Source organism: Nerophis ophidion, linkage group LG08 (assembly GCF_033978795.1).
Source record: "Nerophis ophidion isolate RoL-2023_Sa linkage group LG08, RoL_Noph_v1.0, whole genome shotgun sequence".
NCBI classification, from domain to species: Eukaryota; Metazoa; Chordata; class Actinopteri; order Syngnathiformes; family Syngnathidae; genus Nerophis; species Nerophis ophidion.
This window is the reverse complement of record NC_084618.1, coordinates 66,218,118-66,245,539: the sequence shown is the minus strand read 5'-3', so window position 1 is coordinate 66,245,539 and position 27,422 is coordinate 66,218,118. Positions and strand designations below refer to the sequence as shown.

The following is a 27,422-nucleotide window of genomic DNA, read 5'->3' as shown; positions in this document are numbered from 1 at the left end:
AAACGACTAAACCCTGGCCAATTTGTGCCCAAAATTACGGGGTGCGCGAGGTGCGTACTTACAGATACCTCAACCCTATGGCGCCCTAGGCAAGATTTTAGGTGGTGCCCCCCCACATCGGCAGTGAAGTGTATATATTCACAAGAAACCGAATAGCTTTGTCTTTGACCTTTTTTTTTTACTTAAAGAAAGCAAATTAACAATCAGAATAGTTAACAAGATAAAAAATAAATAAATAAATAAATGAATACAAAAAATAAAAAATAAATATATGAAATACAATATTTTTTACGTACATAAACACAAAATAAAATGTGTCAACAAGTTGCATAAAATAAATTAAAAATACAATATAAATAAGGCACTGCACAAAACAAGATATCAAACCAGCATGACTTTAACAACTATATTACAAAAAAAGGGGATCCTACAGAGTTCTCTATTTGTGCTTTTTAATATTGTTGTAATGTTGTAACAAATAATATTTCTATTAAATAGGCTTTACTTTGCATTTTAATTAACGTGGAGTTATTTTTTGTATTTAGAAATAATAGTACAAACTTTTTTTATTTTTTTTCTCCAACATTTGTGGCACTGGCGTGGCGCCCCCTGATTGACGGCGCCCTTAGCATTTGCCTATACGGCCTATGCCACGGGCCGGCCCTGTCCATGCCATCCATCCATCTTCTTACGCTTATCCGAGGTCGGGTCGCGGATGCCCTACATCAGTGGTCCCCAACCACCGGGCCACACACACCGTGGCCCGATTGGTACCGGGCTGCAGAATAATTTTTTATTAAAAACAAAAAAAAAATAAAAAAATATATTTTTTTTATTTTTTATTTTATTAAATCAACATAAAAAACACAATATACACTTACAAATAGTGCACCAACCACAAAAAAACTCCCCTTTTCATGACAAAAATGTCCCTTTTTCATGACAAAGAAGAAAGAAAAAAAAAAGAAAGAAAAAAGGACACCCCCCCCCCCCGGGCCGCGGGACAAATTATTAAGCGTTGACCGGTCCGCGGATACAAAAAGGTTAGGGACCACTGCCCTACATGGTCAAGTTCGTTGAAAACTACAATTCCCAGAATGCCAAGGTAAAATGGCCGCCAAATTACTGATTGATGGCACCTGAAAAGGAAGGGGGTTCAGTCAGAGTCGTTCACTAAACCGCATGCAAGGAAGAACAACAAGCAGCCGCAACCGCAAGATCTACTCAACAAGTTTCTCCAAACACACCAATGGTCAGTGAAAATGTTTCATTTTGATGACGATCTAAATGCATTGTTTGTTAAGCTTAACTTGTACCTGCAAGCTTGTTGATTTGCTAACTGAACTTCTTAATTTGTTTGTTTGAATTGCTGGGTTCAAGTTGAACCACTGCAGTACTGCATTTACCCTTTGAGCTTTGATTTCATACTGTGTTTGACCAGTTAAAAGCAAGTTGTTTAAAACACATGTAGAAGTTTGAACCTTAAGCTGAAATGGCAAATGTTTTAAGTTCCATCCATCCATTTTTTACCGCTTATTCCCTTTGGGGTAGCGGAGGGCGCAGGTGCCTATCTCAGCTACAATCGGGTGGAAGGCGGTGTACACCCTGAACAAGTCGCCCTCTCATCGCAGGGCATGTTTAAAGTTAATAGTACAAAAGATTAATGCAAAGTCTAAGGGATAAAGTTATGTTTTGCTAAAAGTTCAAACATTATTTAGAAAGTTTAAAACATTATTCAGAGGTTTTAAAGCATTTGTAAAACATCCATCCATTTTTCTACCGCTTATTCCCTTTGGGATCGCAGGGGGGCGCCGGTGCCTATCTCAGCTACAATTGGGCGGAAGGCGGGGTACAGCCTGGATAAGTCGCCATCTCATCGCAGGGCCAACACAGACAGACATTCACACACAAGGGCCAATTTTAGTGTTGCCAATCAACCTATCCCCAGGTGCATGTCTTTGGAAGTGTGAGGAAGCCGGGGTACCCGGAGGGAACCCACGCAGTCCCGGGGAGGACATGCAAACTCCAAACAGAAAGATCCTGAGCCCGGGATTGAACCCAGGACTACTCAGGACCTTCATATTGTAAGGTGTTTATAAAACATTGTTTGAAAATACCTGTTTAATTAGAATATCTCTGTTTCTGTGGTTTGAGGGTTTACAAACAGCTGATGAATTTGAATATGGGAAAAAAAAAAAGTTGATCAATTGGAAATCGTGAGTTATCCGTGGGTCCTTTTTGGAGTAAAAGAGTGGAACTTAACAGTCACGCCTCCCCCCCCCAAAACTCCGCATGCCGCAGACCAATGGTAATCCCAGCAGACCCCAAGATTGGAAGTGGGAGGAAGCCGGGGTACCCGGAGGGAACCCACGCAGTCCCGGGGAGGACATGCAAACTCCAAACAGAAAGATCCTGAGCCCGGGATTGAACCCAGGACGATTCAGGACCTTCATATTGTAAGGTGTTTATAACACATTGTTTGAAAATACCTGTTTAATTAGAATATCTCTGTTTCTGTGGTTTAAGGGTTTACAAACAGCTGATGAATTTGAATATGGGAAAAAAAATAAAATTTGATCAATTGGAAATCGTGAGTTATCCGTGGGTCCTTTTTGGAGTAAAAGAGTGGAACTTAACAGTCACGCCTCCTCCCCAAAACTCTGCATGCCGCAGACCAATGGTAATCCCAGCAGACCCCAAGATTGGTAGTGCCAGGACCACAGGCGACAAATATGCCACCACCACCACAGCCCTGAGAGGACAAGGCCACGGCAGAGAGAGAGTGTGGTTGGAGCAGGCAGAGACTGTTTAGCAGAGGGCACCCAACAGCAGGGCCCAGTACGGGAGCAAGCGACCCAACCACCCACCCAAACGCACTACAGTGCCACGGACCACACCCAATATCATACTCCCACCCCAGGTTGTTGACTAAATTCTGTTTCGGTTGAGAATTTGTTAGTGTAATAAAAAAATGTTTGTCTTCGATGAAACCGTTCAATAAGTAGAGGTAAATCCAATGTTTAGACAAGCAAATTGTAATTTTAAATAAACTTGCCGCGGACACACTTTTGGGTTTTCACCCTGTGTTTGATTAGTAATTGAGCGATTAGCCATCCATCCATTTTCTATTGCTTGTTGCTTTTGGGGTCGCTGGAGCCTCTCAGCTGCATTCGGGCGGTAGGCTGTGTACACCCTGGAGAAGTCGCCACCTCATCACAAGGCCAACACAGAAAACACTCACACTCACATTCATACGCTCGGGACAATTTTAGTGTTGCCAATTACTTGAGAAAATGTTCAAGATGATTGAAATCCAACAGAAAACACACTGATAACACGGTAACATAGTATTTATTTTTTGCACCACTAATCACCAATTTTGATTTACTGTCCGGATTTGGCCGCCTGTCAATTGAGGAACTCTGCAATTTAATATCCTATACATTTGAGGGCCATCATAGAAGTGTGGTCAATTAATGTTGAATCATAGACCCTAATATTCAGTCACATTTAATAATTCTAATTATGCTTTCTCAAGAGTAACTTCAGTAGTAGAAGTAGTAGTATGTAGCAGCCTGTTTAAAACTGTGATCTGAATGGAATGTGGATGTGCTTCATTTTCTTCTCATAGTCCTCATCAAACTCTGCTGACTGCTCTGATGTAAAATGATTCTTCCAATCACCAACTTGTCCTGTTAGCAACAAAAAAAGAACAATGTTGGACACAAAAGCAACAGATTAGGTTAAACAAGCAGATCAAGAGGAATGATGAAGGAAAACTGTGAATTAGACTTAGCTGCAGTATCGCTACAGACCTCCTGAGGCCTGTAGTCCTATAAAACAGGGTTCCCAAACCTTATTTCCACCAGGGACCGATTTAATGTATGCATTATTTTCATTGATTAGCTGGCTACTTGTGTCAGATAAAAACAGCAAAAAAATGAGCATGGAAAATTAGCCTTTGGCTACATTAACATTTTATATGTCCATTAGTGTGCATTGCTATGACACAGGAGTTGTAATAATCTATTAACAAGCTTATTGGTGTGTTTAGTACGATAGGCTAAAGTTGAATCGGAGAAAATGCGGTAGTTCATAAATTGTTTCTGTGGGGCCCGGAAGCAAATATGTCACAGACTTGTACCAGTCCCCGGACCGGTTTTGGGGGTTTACTGCTATAAAAGACAAAGTCAGAGTTGGCAGATAAAGTTTTGACGGACCTTTTCTCATGAAGGTACACCGGGATTGGTCGAAAATGCATCGGGGCATGAAGCTGTAGTTGGCCATTGGATTCTCCTTCATGTTCTCAAAAGATGTCAGCTCCACAATGCGGCTGATGACGTCATTAGAAAGGGACAAGTCCAGGTACCTCATAATGCGCTCCACTTCACGCAGAGGATTCTGGATGGGGGACAAATACTGCTGAGGCAAACTATAAACCAACACATGCCAGCGAAATTATACACATCAACCACCTCTTTCATGTCTTCATAGAACATGTAAAGGATGTTCCTCTTTTCTCGCTCCTCCCAGTAACTTTTGACATGATCATACCAGGAGCCCCATGCAACTGCACAAAAAAAACATGCACTTATTTGTTGAAGTAATTCTCGACTGACACTCCTCTACTTACCCTGTCCACGCATGAACTTTTGGACGTAGTGCTCCCAGGGTCCGGGTGAGTGAGATTCATCTGATCAAAGTGGAAGTAGCTAACCAGGTTGTCCTTAGCATTGCGAGCCACGTAGATCACCTTCATACACACACTTATTTAAAAGGTTGTTTGTCTTAATACCAGCGTTAACCCCTCTCTTGATCTTACTTTGCACTTGTTTTCCCAAAAGCCCTTTGGAACGAGCTGAAATGGCAAATGTGTTTTGATAACTCTTGGGGGGTCCATTGTCTTCAGGAGATCAATACCTGAAAATTTACAGCAACGATGACAACATAAGTATCAGCTTGTGTATATTTCTGACATCCAGTCGGTTTAGGGATGTAAAGATAAACGGTAACAGTGATAATCGGTGGTTCGTATTACCATTTTGAACACACTTGGGAGCGTTCCTAAAACTTATTTTCCAAACCCATGACCACCATTAAAATATATGCGGCGATTTGTTTTATTACCTTTTTCCTATGTATTTCTGTTACAGCAAACTTCAAAACGGAGAGAAAAAAGAACAAAAGGACATTTTGAAATGCTGGAACTTTTGTGGGGGTATCTTTGTGCTGAAGAACGCTGATCAGTGGAACTATCTTGGAGTGTTATTACCCAGCCGTAGTTCTTAAACTCTGTCTATGCCGCTTATTGTTGTTTATTCGATTTTACAAACTTCATTTTGTTACGCGAAGCTACGAGAAGTGGACGTATTTACGGAGGAGTATAATGCCAGACTCGAAACGGTGACCTCAGCTGCTTACTACTCTGAATTTGTTGGGTAAATATCAAGTAAAATAGGCAGCACACGAGAGCAACAAAAGTAAATAACATCAAATATTAAGTTTTTACTTTATTACATGTTGTCAAAGTAGAGTAGTAAGTGACACTCCATTTGTGTCGTTACTAGCCTCAACCTGAGTAGACAGAATGCTAATGCGAACAAGCTAAACCCGTTTTTGTTGACCTTTATTATTTACATATTATTTGCAGCTGAAATAGACCAAAAGCAATTGCCTGACTCGCGTGAATTAATCCTTTACCGAGAGGGCGACTTTGTGACCGTTGGACAGACAAATGCCTGATTTTTTTTATGAACAATTCGGTACACTTCATTGTTGAAATCATATCGTTTTGTATATTACTTTGTTTTTCATTTACCTACTTTTTAGTTAAAGAACTCTGACCTAATATTGTCTGTTTATGTACGTGGTTTCAGTGTACAAATATAGTAAACCACTACTGTGTGAAATATGGTGGAAACACAAACTACACACTTCTACAGGAACCGTCGAAAATGGCCTATTTATGTCTTTCCCCATTAAGAAACAACCTACATAAACATTTTGCTGTCTAAGCAACTACAGGTGCTGGTCATATTATTAAAATATCATGAAAAAGTTGATTTATTTCATTAATTCCATTTAGAAAGTCAAACTTGTATAATGTATACATTCATTCCAAACAGACTGATACATTTCAAGTGTTTTTTGCCAAAAAGGAGATTATTATAGCTGACAACCAATGAAAACCCTAAATTCAACATCTCAGAAAATTAGAATATGGTGAAAAGGTCAGATATTGAAGACACCTGGTTCCACACTCTAATTGGCTAACTAACTCAAAACACCTGGAAAAGCCTTTAAATGGTCTCTCGTTTTGATTCTGTATGACACACAATCATGGGGAAGACTGCTGACTTGACAACTGTCCAAAAGACGACCATTGATACTTTAAAGGAGGAGGGCAAGACACAAAAGGTCTTTGCCAAAGAGGTTGGATGTTCCCAGAGCTCTGTGTCCAAGCACATTAATAGAGAGGCGAAGGGAAGATAAAGATGTGGTAGAAAAAAGTGTACAAGCAAGAGGGATAACCGCGCCCTGGAGAGGATTGTCAAACAAAACCGATTCAAAAATGTGGGGGAGATCCACAAAGAGTGGACTGCAGCTGGAGTCAGTGCTTCAAGAACCACCACACACCGACTTATGCAAGATATGGGCTTCAGCTGTCGCATTCCTTGTGTAAAGCCATTCTTCAATAAGAGACAACTTCAAAAGGGTCTCGCCTGGGCTCAAGACAAAAAGGACTGGACTGCTACTGAGTGTTCCAAAGTTATGTTTTCAGATGAAAGTAAATGTTGTATCTCCTTTGGAAATCAAGGTCCCAGAGTCTGGAGGAAGACATGAGAGGCACAGAATCCACGTTCCCTGAAGTCCAGTGTCAAATTTCCACAATCGGTAATGGTCTGAGGTGCCATGTCATCTGCGGGTGTTGGTCCACTGCGTTTCCTGAGGTCTAGGGTCAATGCAGCAGTCTACCAGGAAGTTTTAGTACACTTTATGCTGCCTGCCGCGGACCAATTTTATGGCGGTGAAGATTTAATTTTCCAACATGACTTGGCACCTGCACACAGTGCCAAATCTACCAGTACCAGGTTTAAGGACTAAAGTATCCCTGTTCTTGATTGGCTTGCAAACTCACCTGACCTTAACCCCATAGAAAACCTATGGGGTATTGTGAAGCGGAAGATGTGAGATGCCAGACCCAACAATGCTGAAGAGCTGAAGGCCACTATTAAAGCAACCTGGGCTCTCATAACACCTCAGTGCAACAGACTGGTGGACTCCATACCACGCCGTATTGCTGCAGCAATTCAGGCAAAAGGAGCTGCAACTAAGTATTGATTGCCGTACATGCTGAAACTTTCCATGTTCATACTTTTGAGTTGGTCCACGTTTCTAAAAACATTTTTTGGTACTAGTCGTAACTAATATTCTAATTTTCTGAGATACTGAATTTGGGATTTTCAGTAATTGTCAGTACTAATCATCACAATTTAAAGGAATAAACATTTCAAATATATCACAATGTGTGTAATGAATTGATATATGTAAGTTTCACATTCTGAATATAATTACTGAAATAAATCAACATTTTCATGATGTTCTAATATGAACAGCACCTGTAAGCTATTCAATTGTGCACATTAGAACACAGCGAAAGGAGAGTGGGGAAAAGAGATATTTTTACGGTGCATTCAAAGACCAATGAAAAAGTAGGATAAATAGTGGATTTTGTCTTATTTTGCTATCTAAGCAACTAAGCTATTCAATTGTGCGCATCAGAACACAGCGAAAGGAGAGTGGGGAAAAGAGAGAGATGTTTTTACGGTGCATTCAAAGACCAATGAAAAAGTAGGATAAATAATAGATTTTGTTTTATTTTGCTATCTAAGCAACTAAGGTATTCAATTGTGCACATTAGAACACAGCGAAAGGAGAGTGGGGGAAAAGAGAGAGATGTTTTTACGGTGCAATCAAGGACCACTAAAAAAGTTGGATAAACAATAGATTTTATTTATTTTATTTTGCTGTCTAAGCACCTAAGCTATTCAATTGTGCACAATAGAACACAGCGAAAGGAGAGTGGGGAAAAGAGAGATATTTTTACGGTGCATTCAAAGACCAATGAAAAAGTAGGATAAACAATAGTATATTTTGTTTGTTTTATTTTGCTGTCCAAGCAACTAAGCTATTCAATTATGCACATTAGAACACAGGGAAAGGAGAGTGGGGAAAAGAGAGATGTTTCTATGGTGCGTTCAAGGACTACTGAAAAAGTAGGATAAATAATATATTTTATTTGTTTTATTTTGCTGTCTAAGCACCTAAGCTATTTAATTGTGCACATTAGAACACAGCGAAAGGAGAGTGGGGAAAAGAGAGAGATATTTTTACGGTGCATTCAAAGACCAATGAAAAAGTAGGATAAATAATAGTAGATTTTATTTGTTTTTATTTTGCTGTCCAAGCAACTAAGCTATTCAATTGTGCACATTAGAACACAGCGAAAGGAGATTGGGGGAAAAGAGAGATGTTTTTACGGTGCGTTTTAGGGCTACTGAAAAAGTAGGATAAATAATAGTAGATTTTGTTTTATTTTGCTGTCTAAGCACCTAAGCCAGGGGTGTCAAACTCAAATACAGAGTGGGCCAAAATTTAAAACCAAACAAAGCCGCGGGCCGAGGTTGAACAAATTAACCTTTTAATAGGGACCCAAACAAGTTTTGCATTGAATATTGAACAAGCAAGGCTTATATAACTTTATAGTGACATGCAAAATCGAGTTTCAAATAATAATAATAATTGAAAAATATCAAAATTTAAATAAAAATGTAATGCTTCTTTTCGGCGGTGGGGTTGAAGTGGACGGGGTTTGGTGAGAGCGGGGGGTGTATATTGTAGCGTCCCGGAAAGGTTAGTGCTGCAAGGCGTTCTGAGTATTTGTTCTGTTGTGTTTATGTTGTGTTACGGTGCGGATGTTCTCCTGAAATGTGTCATTCTTGTTTGGTGTGGGTTCGCAGTGTGGCGCATATTTGTAACAATGTTAAAGTTATTTATATGGCCAGCCTCAGTGTGACCTGTATGGCTGTTGACCAAGTATGCCGTGCATTTACTTGTGTGTGTGTGTGTATAAGCCGCATATATTATGTGACTGGGCCGGCACGCTGTTTGTATAGAGGAAAAGTGGACGTAGAGACAGGTTGTAGAAAACTCCAAAGGCAGTGCCTTTAAAGCCCACCTCAAATATTGTTGTCAAGGGTGAAATTCGGGAAGGGCACTGAACTTCGGGAGTCTCCCGGGAAAATCGAGAGGGTTGGCAAGTAAGAGTGTTAGCGGTGTTACAGCGGCGGGCCAGTTCTAATGTTAATTTGATATTGCCTCAAGGGCCAGGTGAAATTACACGGCGGGCCAAATTTGGCCCGCGGGCCAGAGTTTGACACTCATGACCTAAGCTATTCAATTGTGCACATTAGAACACAGTGAAAGGAGAGAGCTATTTTTACGATGCGTTCAAAGACCAATGAAAAAGTAGGATAAACAATAGATTTTATTTGTTTTATTTTGCTGTCTAAGCAACTAAGCTATTCAATTGTGCACATTAGAACACAGCGAAAGGAGAGTGGGGATAAGAGAGAGATGTTTTTACAGTGCGTTCAAGGACCACTGAAAAAGTAGGATAAATAATAGTAGATTTTATTTGTCAAGCACTTTCCATTTAAATAAATGTTCAGGTGCTACAGTACAAACCAATATTTAAAACAATAAAGGCTTAGTAATTAAAACGGATACAATACTAAGACTAAATCACTATCTGTAAAGCATAAAAAAAAACAAAAATGCAAAATACAGTGTTTACTAGCAGTGTTTCTATCATCCATCCATCCATTTTCTACTGCTAGTCCCTTTTGGGGTAGCAGAGGGTGCTGGAGCCTAATCTCAGCTGCATTCAGGCGGAAGGCGGTGTACACCCTGGATAAATCCCCACCTCATCGCAAGGCCAACACAGATAGACAGACAACATTCATACTCACATTCAAACACTAGGGCCAATTTAGTGTTGCCAATCAACCTATCCCCAGGTGCATGTCTTTGGAGGTGGGAGGAAGCCGGAGTACCCGAAGGAAACCCTCGCAGTCACGGGGAGAACATGCAAACCCCACACAGAAAAATCAGGAACCGACCAGGATTGAACTCAGGACCTTTGTATTGTGAGGCACATGCACAAACCCCTTTCCACCGTGCTGCCCTGTTTTTAAATAACTTGGTCAAAAGATTTCAGTGTGTTTATTAATATTGTGATAATAATAACCATAAGAAATCTTCATATCGTTAAATCCCCAGTCGGGGGTTTACACACCTGAGGAAATGCCTGGTCTCTTGGAATTCTCCAGGAAAGGCATTCGGATGGGTGTCGAGGCTCTCTTGCAGATCTCAATATTTCCGCTGTGAAGAAGCAGATCCACTGTCTCCTGGATCCACGTGGTCCCTTATCACACCCCAAAAACACACTTATATAGTTTTTATATTGATTAAAAAATGGTCAGTGACTTATGGACAATTAGTTGCTAAGTCCTAAATATATTTTTCTTGTAGACGGCCGTTGTTTTCAACCAATCTTGATCAAATTTTACACACGTGAGTTTGTCAGTTCACAGAAGGTACAGTATGTCCCAAATTCCGTGGTGATTTGGCTACACACACACCACAGTTGCAGCGTGTACAGTTAGTACAACAAAAAACAATCATACCTGCTTTAGGGTAGGTGGCAATGAGCAAGTCTGAAGGATCAGGACAGAAAGCCAAGACATTGCTGTAGTGGTTGGCGATGTGTTCCGTAAGGGGAATCCCTTTTACCGGGACCAGTGGGCGGCGATGTTTGACTTCTTGGTTGTCTGACATAACTAAGGTCAAAAAGATTTGTGGACAACCCCGAAAAATATCAGGCTGTAAGATTGCAAGAGTGCCTTCTCTCCTCTCCACCGCCGTCTGTCAAATATTAATCTTTTTTTTTTGTTCGGTAAATCATGAACGTATCCTTTTTTGTAGACTCTGTAACTTCTTAGCCCTCACTCCAAGGTCCTGCTGGTTTGGTATGAATTGTCTGTGCGGTTGTCCCAGCAACACTCCACCCTAATTTAATTAATGAGAAGCAGGGATAGCATAAACACGCTTGTTCCTTTTACTGTCTGAGTGTTTATCAGTTTGACATATCTCAGCCAAGTGATACAACTGATTATTCTTACAGATATCAAGAGTAAAGTCATTGATTTTTGGGCTGGGGGTGGAGGGGATTGCCTACATGGTATGGGGAAAAAAAAGGAAAATTGCTTTGCTTTTTCGCTTGTCTTGTTATGTCTTGTTAACTAGTAAAAGTATTTAACTTCTAAAGGACGTAAGAGCAACGGTTCAGTTTGTCTACAAGTCAGAAATCTGTTGGAATAGTCAAACCTGTATTTCGAGACTTCCAATGGCGTCACACTTTTCTAGCTCACTTTTTTCACATTGAACCCACATTTACCTCATTTGAATCACATTTAAGTTTAATTAAATGTTGACGCTAAGTATTACACAATAGCACTTCACACTGAGGATTCTGGATGGGGAAAAGGGGGACAAATACTGCTGAATCAAACAATAAACCTACACAGCCCAGCGAAATTATAGACATCATCCACCTCTTTCATGTCTTCATAGAAGAGGTAAAGGAGGTTTCTCTTTTCTCGGTCCTCCAAGTAACTTTTGACATGATTATACCAGGAGCCCCATGCAACTGCACAAAAAAAACATGCGCTTATATGTTGACGTAATCACCTCCTCCTCTAATTACCCGGTCCATGCAAGGACTTTTGGACATAGCGCGTCCAGGGTCCGGGTGGGTGACATTCATCTGATCAGAGTAGTAGTAGCTCACCAGGTTGTCCTTAGCATTGGGAGCCACGTAGATCACCTTCATACGCACACTTATTTAAAAGGTAGTTTGTCTTAATACCAGCGTTTCCCCTCTACTTTGCGCTTGTTTTACCAAAAGCCCTTTGGAATGAGCTGGAATGGCAAATGTGTTTTGATAACTCTTGGGGGGTCCATTGTCTTGAGGAGATCAATACCTGAGAATATACAGCAACGGCGACAACATAATACCAGCTTGTGTATATATCTGACATCCAGTCGGTTTAGGGATGTAAAGATAAACGGTAACAATGATAACCGGTGGTTAGTATTACCCTTTTGAATTAAAATTATGGAAAAACTGCAGGAACTTTCAAAATAACATTCCCATTTACCGGTCATATAAAGGCTTCCCTGTGTTTCTACTAAAAACTACCCAGATAGAGTTAGTTCTTCAGGAACCATTCAGAGTTCTTACCTGCCTTGGTGGCACTTCTGAAAAGTACCCACAACCTTTTTGAGGGCGGGTTACGCTGTCGAACGCTGATTGGTTGAACACACTTAGAAACTCACGTGTGTAAAATTTGATCAAAATTAGTCAAGCGGTAGAAAATGGATGGATGGTTGATAACAATGGCGGTCTACAAGATATAATATATAAAGATATATTTCGGATTTAGCAACTAAGTGTCCATAAGTCACTGACCATGTTTTTATCAATATAAAAACTGTATAATCGGTATTACATGCATGTTACATGTACAAATTGTTTTGACCACAACCCTTAGGCAACATGTCAATGTTTGTTTGTGGGGGATTATAAGGGACCACATTGGACCAGGAGACAGTGGATCTGCTTCTTCAAAACCTACTCAGTGGCCTAGTGGGTAGAGCGTCCGCCCTGAAATCGGTAGGTTGGGAGTTCATACCAAAGACTATAAAAATGGGATCCATTACCTCCCTGCTTGGCACTCAGCATCAAGGGTTGGAATTGGGGGTTAAATCACCACAAATGATTCCCGGGCGTGGCACCACTACTGCCCACTGCTCCCCTCACCTCCCAGGGGGTGATCAAGGGAATGGGTCAAATGCAGAGGACGAATTTCGCCACACCTATTGTGTGTGTGTGACAATCATTGGTACTTTAACTTTACACATGGAAATATTGAGATCTGCCGGAGAGCCTCAACACACATCCAAATGACTTTCCTGGAGAATTCTAGGAGACCAGGCTTTCTCCCTCAGTTGTGTAAACCCACAACTGGGGATGTAACGATATGAACATTTCTTATCATGGTTATCATTATCACAATATTGATGAATGTGCTCAAAAAGTACTTATAAACACATTGAAATCATTTGACCAAGTTATTAAAAAAATAATTGTTGGACTTACTGTTAGAAAACACCGTATTTTGCATGTTTTGTGTTTCTTATGCATTACAGATAGTGTTTTAGTCTTAGTATTTTCTCCGTTTTATTTGCTAAGCATTTCTTGTTTTGAATTTTGGTTTGGATTGGGGTATGTTGTTTCTTAATGGGGAAAGGCTTTAATAAGCCATTTTCCACGGTTCCTGTATAAGTATGTGGTCTGTGTTTCCACCGTATTTAACAGAGTAGTGGTTTACTATATTCCTACACTCATACCATGTAAATAAACAGACAATATTAGGTCAGAGTTCTTTAACTAAAAAAAAAATAGGTAACTATGTAAGTAAATGAAATACAAAGCTATAATATACAAAACAATATGATTTAAAAAAAATTAAATGTTTTGAAACTGTTGATAAAAAGTCAGGCTTTTGTCTGTCCAGTCACAAAGTCGTCCTCAGTGAAAGATTAACTCATGAGACTCAGGTGAATGCTTTTGGTCCATTGCAGCTGTAATATGTAAATAATAAATGTCAGTGTTTATCTCACGCCAATAACACAAACGGTTTTAGCTTGTTCGCATTAGCATTCTGTTTACTCAAGTTGAGGCAAGTAACAACACAAATAGAGTGTCACTTTAATGAAGTTCAAACAAAAGGGTATAATCCAATGAATAACTTTAACGAGAGATTCGAGCAGGATACAAGCACATGAGGGCTTCCCGGTGGACGAGGGGTTAGTGCGTCTGCCTCACAATACGAAGGTCCTGCAGTCCTGGGTTCAAACCAAGGCTCGGGATCTTTCTGTGTGGAGTTTGCATGTCCTCCCCGTGAATGCGTGGGTTCCCTCCGGGTACTCCGGCTTCCTCCCACTTCCAAAGACATGCACCTGGGGATAGGTTGATTGGCAACACTAAATTGGCCCTAGTGTGTGAATGTGAGTGTGAATGTTGTCTGTCTATCTGTGTTGGCCCTGCGATGAGGTGGCGAGTTGTCCAGGGTGTACCCCGCCTTCCGCCCGATTGTAGCTGAGATAGGCACCAGCGCCCCCCGCGATCCCAAAAGGGAATAAGCGGTAGAAAATGGATGGATGGATACAAACACCTTTTTTACGACTCACCCGAAAACATAGCAACCAGGCTATGGTCTTAAAGCAGCCGCAGCACATGTATACAACATATATGACAGTCACTTACTACTTTTACAACATGTAATAAAGTAAATAGTTCATATTTGATGTTATCTACCTTCGTTGCACTCGTGTGCTGCCTATTTTACTTGATATTTACCCAACAAAGTCAGAGTACCATGAATTGATTTACCCCGACTTAAAGAAGTTGAAAAACTTATTCGGGTGTTACCATTTAGTGGTCAATTGTACGGAATATGTACTGTACTGTGCAATCTACTTATACAAGTTTAAATCAAGTAAGCAGCTGAGGTCGCTGCTTCGAGTCTGGCGTCATACTCCTCCGTAAATACGTTTAAAAGAGTTCATCCACTCTCGTAGCTTCGCGTAACGAAATAAAGTTTTTAAAAACGAATAAACAACAATAAACTGCATAGATAGAGTTTAAAGACTATGGCTGAAGGTGAAAGAAACTGAAGGTGCTGACCGAAGAGCTGGTGCAGTTCTACTCAGCTTTCATCGAGTCCATTCTCACCTCCTCCATCACAGTGTGGTTCCCTGGCGCCACAGTCCGGGACAAGCATCGGCTGCAACGCATCGTACGTGCTGCTGAGAAGGTGATTGGCTACAAACTCCCACCCCTCCAGGACCTGTTCTCCTCCAGGACCAGGAGGCGTGTGGGTCGGATCACAGCTGACTTTTCTCACCCTGGATACAAACTATTCTCCCTCTCCCATCGGGCAGGAGAATACGGTCCATCAAGACCCACACCTCCCGCCACCTGAACAGTTTTTCCCCCTAGGCCATCAGGCACATGAACAATAACAAGATCTGATTGCTCAGTTACAGCTCATGTTATTCTATTCTGTGTTATTTGTGTTTTATGTTGCATGATTGCGCAAAGTAAAATTCCTAGTGTGTGAGCCCGTTCTCAAACAATGGCAATAAAAACTCTTCGTCTGAGTAAAAACACTCCAAGATAGTTCCACTGATCAGCGTTCTCCAGCACAAAGATGCCCCCACAAAAGTTCCTACATTTCGAAATGTATTTTCGTTCATCTTTCTCTCCATTGTCAAGATTGTTGTAGTAGAAATACAAAAGAAACAAGAAATCAACAAGTCGCCAAAAACATTTTAGTGGTGGTCGTGGGTTTGAAAGATACGTTTTAGGAACGCTCCCAAGTGTGTTCAACCAATCAGTGTTCGACAGCATAACGCGCCCTCAAAAAAGTTCCGAGTACCTTTCAGAAGTCCCACCGAGCAGGCAGGAACTCCAAAAATGATCCTGAAAAACTAAATCTATCCGGGTAGTTTTTGGTGCAAAGAGTCAGCATTTAATTTAAGCTAACATTTAAAATGAACTAAATGTGAGTGGTAATTGTTGCAAAAGTGAGTTAAATATAAAAAAGTGAGCGAAATCTAAGAAATGTCTGCTAGAAAAGTGTGATTGCAGTTTTACATTTGGTACACCATACAAATGCTGTCTGATGTTTTCTTGCCATACTTATAGAAATGTATTTTTAATAATTTCCTGAACTAAACATTGTTCCAACTCAATGCTGCACGTTATGTGAGCGAAACCGAGGGGGATGAATAGGCAGAAATGTTTAAATTAAAACCATAAAGTGCACGCAAAGGGAAAAGGGTGCAATCACGTCAACGCTCCAAGATCAAAAACCAGCACAAACCCACAAAACACATGACCAGAATTTGGAAAATTAGCTTAAACGAACTACCGGTAATTATTTACCAAAAAGGTCATTGAATTAAGCACCCTTGGAGCAGGATTTTAGCTCAGCTGTGTTTGCTAACTTAGCAGCGGCAGTTTGGTAAGTCAAATTGGGCTGCTTCCTCAAAAAAAAAAAACTACCAGAAGCTTTCTGACGCTGTAACTGTCTGCAACCTCCGGCTCTTTTATACCCCTGTTGTGGCGCCAGCTATTTTTTTTTCTGTTTACCGTACACTGGCACTGAGGCACCGTCATGACTCTTTCAATGTTTTGCATCAGCCATTCAATTTCAGGGCCAGTGTTTTCTGATGAGAAACCATGACACTTAATTTGTCATGCTTTAGCTTGTTAGCTTACTTTGTTGCTAATGAACTATCATAATGATGTGTATTTCTTGTCTTGTCATCCTCGTCCGGACAGAATGGTGACCCGGCAGTGCGGCTGGATCAAAAGAGACGCCGGAGGCGCTTTACTGAACCAAAAGTTGCTTTATTACAAGCAAGCGTCATTATGCAGGACTGCAGAACCTGGAGGAGGTCAAATCAAAAAATGAGGCAGGAGTCTGACCACAGTCTTATATTTCTTCTTACTCGGTCTGGGTGTGTTTTAATTCAGGAGAGTACAACCTGACCATGTAAGGATATGTTGGTGTGTAAGTGACTGGGAAGACAACAGATGTATACCATAACTTGTAGGTTGACTCTAAGATAACATGGACTCTCTGCTCTAGGATAGAGCTATCACTTTTGCGTTCTGAAATCTGAATGTATTGCCTTTTCTCGTGAGGGAGTTAACCCGGTCCATGTGCGAATGTCCGATTAAGGCTCCTTAATTTATTATGGACTCAACCATTATTTAGTTAAACCTGGTGGTTTGCTTTCTCCATGTTGAATATCAACATTCACCATATGTAGAACATAATATGAGTTAATTATTACACTTCAGAAACTAGAGAAGAGTTGATTGTTATTGGAACTGGTGCTGTGTTACAATACTTTCATCGTAAACAAAGAAGGAATTTTTGCAAAGGTAGGCAGTATGCCTCATGATTGTACCGCATCAACACCATGTCCCACTCTCCCTTGTGGAGGGAGTCCGGTCCAATCCGGTGGCCATGTACTGCTTGCCTGTGTATCGGCTGGGGACATCTCTGCGCTGCTGATCCGCCTCCGCTTGGGATGTTTTCCTGCTGGCTCCGCTGTGAACGGGACTCTCGCGGCTGTGTTGGATCCGCTTTGGACTGGACTCTCGCGACTGTGTTGGATCCATCATGGATTGAACTTTCACAGTATCATGTTCGGCCCGCTCGACATCCATTGCTTTCCTCCTCTCCAAGGTTCTCATAGTCATTGTCACCGATGTCCCACTGGGTGTGAGTTTTCCTTGCCCTTATGTGGGCCTATCGAGGATGTCGTAGTGGTTTGTGTTGTGGTTTGTGCAGCCCTTTGAGACACTAGTGATTTAGGGCTATATAAGTAAACATTGATTGATTGATCAACACGGGACAAGTACTAAAAACCAACCAAATACAACCATTGCCATGTCACTGCTATGAAGGTTAGACATTTTTGGGGCATATGTCAAACTACAGAGTTTTTTTTAAGGGGGAAGGCAGAGCTCGTCTTAAAGGGGAACTGCACCTTTTTTTTTTTTAATTGTGTCTATTGTTAACAATTATTATGAAAGACATGCTGGATGTTTGAAGAAAAAAATAAGTGTCGCTTTTTTTCCACACACACACAGTCATGCACACACAAGCAAACAAGCAGCATGCTCTTTAATATTCAAATATGATTTGTTTTTTGTTTTGGACATTACTTTGTAGTAAATATTGAGAAGAAACCCCAACTTGCCGGTTTAGAGCTGTGTTTTGAATGGAATGTAGACGTGATTCATTTTCTTCTTATAGTCCTCATCAAACTCTGCTGACTGCTCTGAAGTAAAATGGTTCTGCCAATCACTGACTTGTCCTGTTTGCACAAAAAGAAAACGCAGAAACAGTAATTCATCATAAATTTAACAGAAAGTACGAGAGGGACAAGCGGTAGAAAAATGGATGTATGGGTAGATAAAAATCGGGGCATTTCGTGATTTCATGGTTTAACGCTGCATCTTGCTGTATTGCACTGTTGTGCAGCAAAAATGTGTTTTAAGGACTCCAAAATAAAATACAACTATCAAGAAATTACATCAATGGTGCAAACCAGATAATTTCTATGTAACTTTGTATCACTGTCAATATTAATTACAAATGATTGTGAGACTTTGTACTGGTCTATTTTGGACAGCCAGCTGTCGCGAGACTTCAAGCTGGCGTCTCAACCGTTACTTTCGGGTTGGGTGTTACACATCGCCAGCTGTCATGCCCGACAATTAAAGCTTATTCATGCACCTTTGTGAACAAGAGGTGCACATATGTCGGATTTATGGAACAGGCGAACTGGTGAGTGTTTTAAATGGATTATTGAGCAATCTGTGAAATACGAGCTGCCAGCTGTATACATTCATTCATTCATGGGTCTCTCGCTTGGTTACACTAAATTACCGGGGTTACAATGGAACATTCTAAACATTGAAAGTATATCAAAAAAACCTTTAACGAAGTAATCACTGCAAACTTGTGAGTTCTTCGACTGCGCTCCCTTTGACTGGAGTGTTCTTTAAAAGCAAATGTTCTCATTGTCATTTCCATAGCCTGCTCAGTGGCCTTGTGGTTCGAGTGTCCGACCTGAGATTGGTAGGTTGTGAGTTGCCAAAGACTATACAAATGGGAGCCATTACTACCCTGCTTGGCACTCACTCAGCATCAAGATTTGGAATTGGAGGTTAAATCACCAAAATGACTCCCGAGCCACTGCTGCTGCTCACTGCTCTCCTCAACTCCCAGGGGGTGGAACAAGGGGATGGGTCAAATGCAGAAGGTAATTTCTCCATGTGTGTGTGTGTGTGTGTGTGTGTGTGTGTGTGTGTGTGTGTGTGTGTGACTATAAATAGTAGTTTTTAGGGCTGTGAATCTTTGGGTGTCCCACAATTCGATTCAATATCGATTCTTGAGGTCACGATTCGATAATATATCGATTTTTTTCGATTCGATTCTCGATTCAAAAACAATTTTTTTCCCGATTTAAAATGATTCTGTATTCATTCAATACATTGGATTTCAGCAGGATCTACCCCAGTCTGCTGACATGAAAGCAGAGTAGTAGATTTTTGTAAAAAGCTTTTATAATTGTAAAGGACAATGTTTTATCAACTGATTGGAATAATGTAAATTTGTTTTAACTATTAAACGAACCAAAAACATGACTTATTTTATCTTTGTGAAAACATTGGACACAGTGTGTTGTCAAGCTTATGAGATGCAATGCAAGTGTAAGCCATTGTGACACTATTGTTCTTTTTTAATTTTTATAAATGTCTAATGATAATGGCAATGAGGGATTTTTAATCATTGCTGTGCTTAAATTATAACTAATGTTGATACTGTTGTTGATAATATTCATTTTTGTTTCACTACTTTTGGTTTATTCTGTGTCGTGTTTGTGTCTCCTCTCAATTGCTCTGTTTGTTGCAGTTCTGAGTGTTGCTGGGTCAGGTTGGGTTTTGGAATTGGATTGCATTGTTATGGTATTGCTGTTTGTTGGATTGATTAAAAAAAAAAAAAAAATTATTTAAAAAAAAAAATTAGAATCGATTCTGAATCGCACAACATAAACGATTCGATTCGTATTCGAATCGATTTTTTCCCACAACCCTAGTATTTTAACTTTTAAAATATTGCAATCTTTCACCCTTCTTGATTATATCTCAATGAATTCTAAAGAGCCTTGTGATGAGGTGGCGACTTGTCCGGGGTATACCCCGCCTTCCACCCATTTGTAGCTGAGATAAACACCAGCGCCCCCACGACACCAAAGGGAATAAGCGGTAGGAAATGGATGGATGGAATTATAAAGAGCCCTGTGATGAGGTGGCGACTTGTCCAGGGTGTACCTCACCTTCCGCCCTATTGTAGCTGAGATAGACGCCAGCGCCACCCGCGACCCCAAAGGGAATAAGCGGTAGGAATGGATGGATGGATGAATTCTAAAGAAACGTTAATCCTTTTCGCAATTTAAATTGTTCCAACAGCCTAAAACAACGCAAGCATAGGGTTCTTTTTTCCAAGACAGTCTTAGTGGTGCACAGAACACTTTGACAACAGACGCCCACTTGATCACCACCTCAAATCTTGCATAGTTAATGAGCCGGATGTGACGTCAGGTAAATATAACCTGTAGCTATTGATTCCAGTTACATTGCCGAGGTTTTGAAAGACCCTTTCTCATGTAGGTAGAGATGGACTGGTCAAAAACAGGAACTGAGCTGTAGTTGGCCATCGGGGTTTCCTTCATTTGCTTGAAAGACGTCAGCTCCACAATGCGGCTGATGACATCATCATAGAGGGACAGGTCCAGGTACCTCATAATGCGCTCCACTTCACGTCGAGGATTCTGGGTAAGAAAAATAACCAGGTTTGGTGGCAAACCAAACAAATAATGAAAACATTTCATAATAATTAGGTTTAATTAATACTACCTCTTTCATGTCTTCATAGAACATGTAAAGGATGTTCCTCTGTTCTCGTTCTTGCCAGTAAGTTTTGACATGATCATACCAGAAGCCCCATGGCACTACAGAAGCAATAAGAGGGTCACTTAAGTGATCAACCAAATAAGTTAAATCAATGTTAAATAGATAGATATCACATACCCAAATAATTTTTTATTAATTCCAGTAATACATGCACAGCACCACTAGGTGTCAGTATTGCATTGCAAACACCTGTGCCTGTCTGGTGTCTTCAAAGGATGGGTTAACGTAATTGTAGTTTTATTAAGTAGCAACTGGCTTATTTGTTCCAGCAGGGGTCACTGTAGTTTGTCCACACTGCTTCCTGTTGTGCTGGCCCCTCTTCTCACTTACTGTTTCTACTTACTTTTTCTCAGGCAGCCTTACCTTCAGTTTTCCACTGATTTGGTGAATGTAAGCCACATTTTCAGGTACTTCTTCACATGTAATTTTTTTTTAATCCGACAATGTGTTTATTAGTATGTATTTAATTGATATCCATATATTACATTTCCTCAGTGTTATATTTAGCAGTACATGTGTTCTAGAGAGTTTGCTAATACGTTATGGCATGCCGGTCAGGCTCCGTGGCAAATGTTTCTGTCTTGCTATGGATAAGTATGGTGCAATTGGCATTTATTGAGTTATTTCGATTTCCGTGTTTTGATTTGCTATGGCGTCATTGACGTTTTGCATTTATGTATTTTTATTTGTTTTACAATGTGTATAGCTTTATTTTTATATTAAACAGTGCACTCTGTGTTTTGTGAAGGGATGACTAAAGCAATCCTTCATCCGACACACCATCATTAAAACACAATACAGAGTCACGGAGGAGCACCAACCTTACCGAAGAGCTCAAATAAATTGAGATTGGGCAACATGGCGGCGCCTTGGCGGGCTGCGGCTACAGACGCTCACGGTAGAAAGAGAACATTTGGCAAAAAATACCGGACAATTCTGCAAATTTCATGCCCGGCTTACAGCGTGGATACTCCATGATCACTTACAATCGCCAGACAATTCTGGATGTGGATAGATCGGGCTGTTTTGGACTGAAAGATGAGTGTACGTTGGACCACCTCGCTAGCATGGGAATACTTCCCCGGCTACATCCAGCAGCCTTTGACGCAGTGGAGTATAGTACCAGCGGGGACCGTCAACAGAAGACACCTAAGCGGTGTAATCGGAAACAGCCCGCTCGGCATCCGCGTTTCTAACAACACAGAAAAAAGCTAATCCCCACAGAACACCGCTTCCTTCCATCCTGAAGCTGGATTTAAATGGAAGACGCGAGCCTGCTAGTCTGGGTGAGGAGTCAGTTAAGTTAGAACAAGTTTTTTCTGCTATGACTGTGTCAGAGTTGGACATACGTTCTACTGAGGTTACAAATTATGATGCGTTCAGTTTATCACAGCACCAAGCAAACAATCAGAAAACTCCCGTCATATCAATTCCTAGATATGGTCGTAATTATTTTAAGTGCACTACGCATAATAAACGCAACATTATTAATATTGCTACTACGGCTAATTTGATCAAAAACTCTTTAGAACAGCCCACTACCTGTAGTATGGGCTTTTTATACATAAGATCATTGTCTCCCAAAACGTTATTACTTAATGAGGTCATTAGAGACACCAATCTAAACTTCATCGGTCTCAGCGAAACCTGGCTTAAACCGGACGACCTTTTTGCACTAAATGAGGCATCTCCTCCTCCTAACTATACGAATGCGCATATTGCCCGTCCCCTTAAAAGGGGTGGGGGGTCGCACTAATATACAACGAAAATTTTAACCTTAGTCCTAACCTAAATAATAAATATAAATCGTTTGAGGTGCTTACTATGAGGTCCGTCACACCGCTGCCTCTATACCTGGCTGTTATCTACCACCCCCCAGGGCCCTATTCAGACTTTATCAATAAATTCTCAGAGTTCGTTGCTGATCTAGTGACGCACGCCGATTATATAATTATAATGGGGGACTTTAATATCCATATGAATACCCCATCAGACCCACCGTGCGTGGCGCTCCAGACTGTAATTAATAGCTGTGGTCTTACACAAATAATAAATGAAAACACGCATCGCAACGGTAATACGATAGACCTAGTGCTTGTCAGGGGTATCACCGTTTCTAAAGTTATGATATTCCCTTATACTAAAGTAATGTCCGATCATTACCTTTATAAAATTTGAGGTTTAGACTCGTGTTCGGCAAGCTAATAATAATAACTGTATAGCAGCCGCAACTTTAATGCTGCCACAACGACAACTCTTGCTGGCCTACTGCCCACGGTAATGGCACCATTCCCAAAGTATGTGGGCTCTATTGATAACCTCACTAACAACTTTAACTACGCCCTGCGCGAAACCATTGATGGTATAGCGCCGCTGAAGTTAAAAAAAAGGGTCCGAAAAGACGTACCCTATGGTTTACAGAAGAAACTAGAGCTCATAAATTATCATGTAGAAAGCCGGAACGCAAATGGCGCGCGACTAAACTTGAGGTTTACCATAAAGCATGGTGTGATAGTTTAATAACTTATAAACGCATGCTTACTTTAGCTAAAGCTAAATATTACTCAAATCTCATCCGCCTTAATAAAAAGATCCTAAATTTTTGTTTAATACAGTAGCATCGCTAACCCAACAATATATTATAAACTTATAACTTTCCTCTAGCACTGTTCCCCTAGCATTCAAAAAAGCGGTTATTCATTTTCTCCTTAAAAGACCTAACCTCGATCCTGACCTCATGGTAAACTACCGACCGGTGTCTCACCTTCCCTTTATTTCAAAAATCCTCGAAAAAATTGTTGCAGAGCAGCTAAATGAACACTTAGCGTCTAACAATCTATGTGAAACCTTTCAATCCGGTTTAAGGGCAAATCACTCTACGGAGACAGCCCTCGCAAAAATGACTAATGATCTTTTGCAAACGTTGGATTCTGATGCGTCATCTATGTTGCTGCTCCTCGATCTTAGCGCTGCTTTCTATACTGTCCATCATAATATTTTATTAGTGCATATCAAAACACGAGTTGGTATGTCAGACTTAGCCCTGTCTTGGTTTAACTCCTATCTTACTGACAGGATGCAGTGCGTCTCCCAGAACAATGTGACCTCGGACTGGGGTGAGTTTTCCTTGCCCTTATGTGGGCTCTACCGAGGATGTCGTTGTGGTTTGTGTTGTGGTTTGTGCAGCCCTTTGAGACACTGGTGATTTAGGGCTATATAAATAAACATTAATTGATTGATTCATTGATACATACCTCTTTTTATACTTGCATGACAGTTGAGAATGTCACTCTCAAAGTTTACGTAATGGCAGCATGTAAATGTACGGTTTAATGTGGCAGTCTACGTACACTCTCCACGCATAAACTTTTGGATGTAGCCCCCCCAGGGTCCAGGGTCGGGGTGGATGAGATACATCTGATCAAAGTGGAAGTAGCTCACCAGGTTGTCCTTAGCATTACAAGCCACGTAGATCACTTTCACAGACACAATTATTTAAGAGGTTGTTGGTCCTCATGCCAGCGGCCACTGTCACATCAACTTACTTTGCACTTGTTTTCCATAAAGGAATGAGATGAAATGCCAAATGTGTTTTGATAACTCTTGGGGGGTCCATTGGCTTCAGGAGATCAATACCTGAGAATTTACAGCAACAAAAACATAAGTATCTATTTATATATATGAGTTCCAATAGGGCAGGGATGTCAAACATGCAGCCCGCGGGCCGGGACTAGGCACGCGAACAGGTTCAATCCGGCCCACGAGAGAAGTTTGCTAAATGTAAAATTGGCTGCATTTTCAAATTAAAGAAACTGCTGTTCTAAATGTGTCCACTTGCATTTCTAGTATGCAAGGAAAATGAGTTATACTGGTGCGAGCAAGGATACCAAGCAAGAGATAGCGGGGCTGCGACTCCTCCCCCTCATCTCAACGTAAAACAAACAGGAGTACAATAAACAATTGGTAATCCCACTTAGAATGCTGCATGAGACACTGCCCATTGATATAGTTTTGCGAAAATTATTGTCTTCTTTGCAAATTTAAAGAAATTGAAGAGGGGAAATCACAAATGCAGTAGTTGATACATAGAAGCATTGTTATTTATGCTTTATTTTGTTGTTGTTCAATCCTAGATGGGCTGTGTTTTAATGTGTATTTGCTTTGTATATACACTGAGTTGAAGTCCAAGTTCATTGTTATTCTTGGTGTTTTTGAAACTACACCAATTTTTTCCTCAGAATTTTCAACTACCGTATTTTCCGCACTAAAAGGCGCACCTAAAAACCTCAAATTTTCTCAAAAGCTGACAGTGCGCCTTATAATCTGGTGCGCCTTATATATGGACCAATATTGAGCCACAATAAGCGGTAGAAATGGATGGATGGAGGTCTCGCAACTACGGTAAGCAGCCGCCAACTTCATATGAAGTTAGCAGCTCTATATGAACAAAGTTTTAAAATAGGCCATTCATTTAAAGTGCACCTTATAATCCAGTGCGCATTATAAAGTGGAAAATACGGTAACTTAAAGTGTTTTGTCGAGGATTTTTTTGTGATATTTACATTTTCAGAATGTGCTCGTTCTTTTGTGTGTCAAAGTAAAACAAAGAAAACAATTGGAAGTTGTCGTAGTTGTATTATGCCATGATTTTCACCATTCGGCCCACGTAGGAATAGATTTTCCTCCATGTGGCCCCTGAGCTAAGAGTTTGACATCTCTGCAATAAAGGGTTTACACACCTGAGGAAAGGCCTGGTCGAGCTGAATTCTCCAGGAAAGGCATTCGAAAAGGAGTGATGCCTCTTTCACAGGTCTCAATATCTCCGTTGAGAAGAAGCAGATCCACTATCTCCTAAACACATGTTGTCCCTTATCACCCCCAAAAAGACATGTTTCTTAAGGGTTGTGTTTAAAACACTTTATACAACATGTTAACATACATGTTAGCATACATGAAATACTGATTACAGTTCCATTTTTATACAAATGGTCAATAACTTATGGACAATTAGTTGCTAAGTTCTTAAAGATAATTTGCTTAATGGCAACCATCTTCATCAACCAATCTTTATCAAATTTTACACATGTGCTCGTCAGTCCCTTAAAATATATTTAATAGGGCTAGGGTTTAAAAGCGTTCCTGGATGTCATTGTAACTTAAATAGCATGCGTAAATCATTAACTAGCATTTGTGTACAAATATTGGGATAAGTTCTTGCGCTAATTTCAAATATGTAAGTGAGTAATCACCTGTGAATAATCACAATTTATCCAAATTCCAAAATGTGAATAATCTTATCTGGTACGTCCATTTTCTCTCCAATACTAAATGTTTCCTTTTCTATTAGCTGTCTCAGAAAAAACATTGCATTTTTGATATTTTTGTTTCGAATGAAGTTAAATGAGAAAGGTGTCCAAAAAAACAACAACCAAGAACTAAATATGGATCAAAGTCTGGTCTTCAAAAACGTAAGAACTTTTATGTTCTGTTTAGATTTGGATTATCTTCAAAGCTAATCTAGTAGCGTTTTAACATGACCGGGCAAAAAGAATGTATGAGTACCACACCATGAAAAAACAATCATACCTGCTTTGGGGTAGCTAGCGATAAGCAAGTCAGAAGGATCAGGACAGAAGGATGAGACAGCGTCATAGTTGTCGGCGACAGGTTCCACAAGGGGAACCCCTTTTACTGTCACCAGTCGGCATCGATGTTTGTCTTCTTGGCCCTTTGACATGACTGAAGTCTGTAAGATTTGTGAACAATTATCAAAAATATCAGGATGCAAGGTTGCAAGAGTGCTTTCTCTTTCTCTCCTCTATACGGTGTAACATAAATATAGCCTTTTTCTAGGGATTTCAGCTTCTGAACTGTGACTGTGTTAAGTAGTCATTTAAAATGTATTCAAGCCCCAAGCAGACTGGAACTCCTAAATTTATTTGGCTCTGTAGTGGATTATTGAGCACTTTATTTGCGTGCCCGACTCGAGTAGACTACTGGTTACGAGCCTTTACAGATCTATTTCAATTGTTAAACCTGTTTGTGCAAGTGCGACAATAATCAGCTGCACATGCAACACCAAGGTCAAATACAAAATGTTTGGACTGAATTAAAGCAACTTTAAGAGATAACAACCAAAACTTAATTTTTGTATGGGGAGACTTTAATATTGACCTTCTCAATCCGAACAAGCAGAAAAAGACTTCAGACTTCAGAGATACCACGCACAGTATGACTCCATAACCAAAAATCACTCAACAAGGTTTATGTGTCTTTTTGTCTACCGTTCTTCCCTTCACGGTTATTGTGACTAAAATTATCACGATTATCCTTATTATTCAGTTCTGTTCAATGTGTACTAATAAACACTCTGAAATCTTTTGACCAAGTTATTTTTCAAACAAAATAAAAATAGACACAATGCTGGAAAATCCACTGTGCCTGTTTTGTTTCCTTTGCTTCACTGATAGTAGTTTAGTCTTAGTATTTCATCTGTATTAATGGATACGCTTTTATTGTTTCAAATATTAATTTGTACTCCAGTACTTTAAGGTTTATTCAAATGAAAAAAGCGCAACAAATAAAATTTAATATAATCATGAATTATTCCTGGCAGCCAATCTGTCCTGCTTTGTTTAGCAGTTGTTGAACACGCCCTAAAATGCACCTTTGT

At 40.3% G+C, this 27,422-nt stretch overlaps 2 protein-coding genes and 2 long non-coding RNA genes across 7 annotated transcripts; 2 read left to right on the top strand and 2 right to left on the bottom strand.

The window, feature by feature from the left end:
- The first annotated feature begins 1,072 nt into the window (after nt 1-1,072).
- Nucleotides 1,073-19,091, top strand: LOC133558239 (uncharacterized). Its single transcript, XR_009807918.1, has 3 exons — nt 1,073-1,252; nt 16,535-18,557; nt 18,809-19,091. It is a non-coding gene; the product is annotated as an uncharacterized LOC133558239 (long non-coding RNA).
- On the bottom strand, nt 3,335-11,280 carry LOC133558236 (sulfotransferase 1 family member D1-like). Its single transcript, XM_061909464.1, is given in 8 exon segments — nt 3,335-3,692; nt 4,221-4,401; nt 4,476-4,570; nt 4,634-4,684; nt 4,687-4,753; nt 4,823-4,920; nt 10,358-10,486; nt 10,749-11,280. Coding segments are annotated over 8 exon segments (885 nt in total). The 5' UTR covers nt 10,900-11,280; the 3' UTR covers nt 3,335-3,579.
- LOC133558237 (sulfotransferase 1C1-like) lies at nt 17,877-26,753 on the bottom strand. Of its 4 annotated transcripts, XM_061909465.1 has the most exons (6): nt 26,336-26,753; nt 25,489-25,617; nt 24,295-24,385; nt 20,693-20,787; nt 20,433-20,607; nt 17,877-18,084 (listed from the first exon to the last, which is right to left on the bottom strand). In XM_061909465.1, coding segments are annotated over exons 3-6 (384 nt in total). In that variant the 5' UTR covers nt 24,296-24,385; nt 25,489-25,617; nt 26,336-26,753; the 3' UTR covers nt 17,877-17,971. The 4 variants fall into 4 exon arrangements, 2 of the variants coding, with proteins under 2 accessions (XP_061765449.1, XP_061765450.1); XR_009807915.1 differs by lacking the exons at nt 20,433-20,607; nt 20,693-20,787 and having other exon boundaries at nt 26,336-26,752; XM_061909466.1 differs by lacking the exons at nt 25,489-25,617; nt 26,336-26,753 and having other exon boundaries at nt 24,295-24,497.
- On the top strand, nt 19,836-26,524 carry LOC133558238 (uncharacterized). The gene is made up of 5 exons (XR_009807917.1): nt 19,836-20,377; nt 20,447-20,611; nt 20,712-20,749; nt 21,103-21,156; nt 21,498-26,524. It is a non-coding gene; the product is annotated as an uncharacterized LOC133558238 (long non-coding RNA).
- Nucleotides 26,754-27,422: the final 669 nt, after the last annotated feature.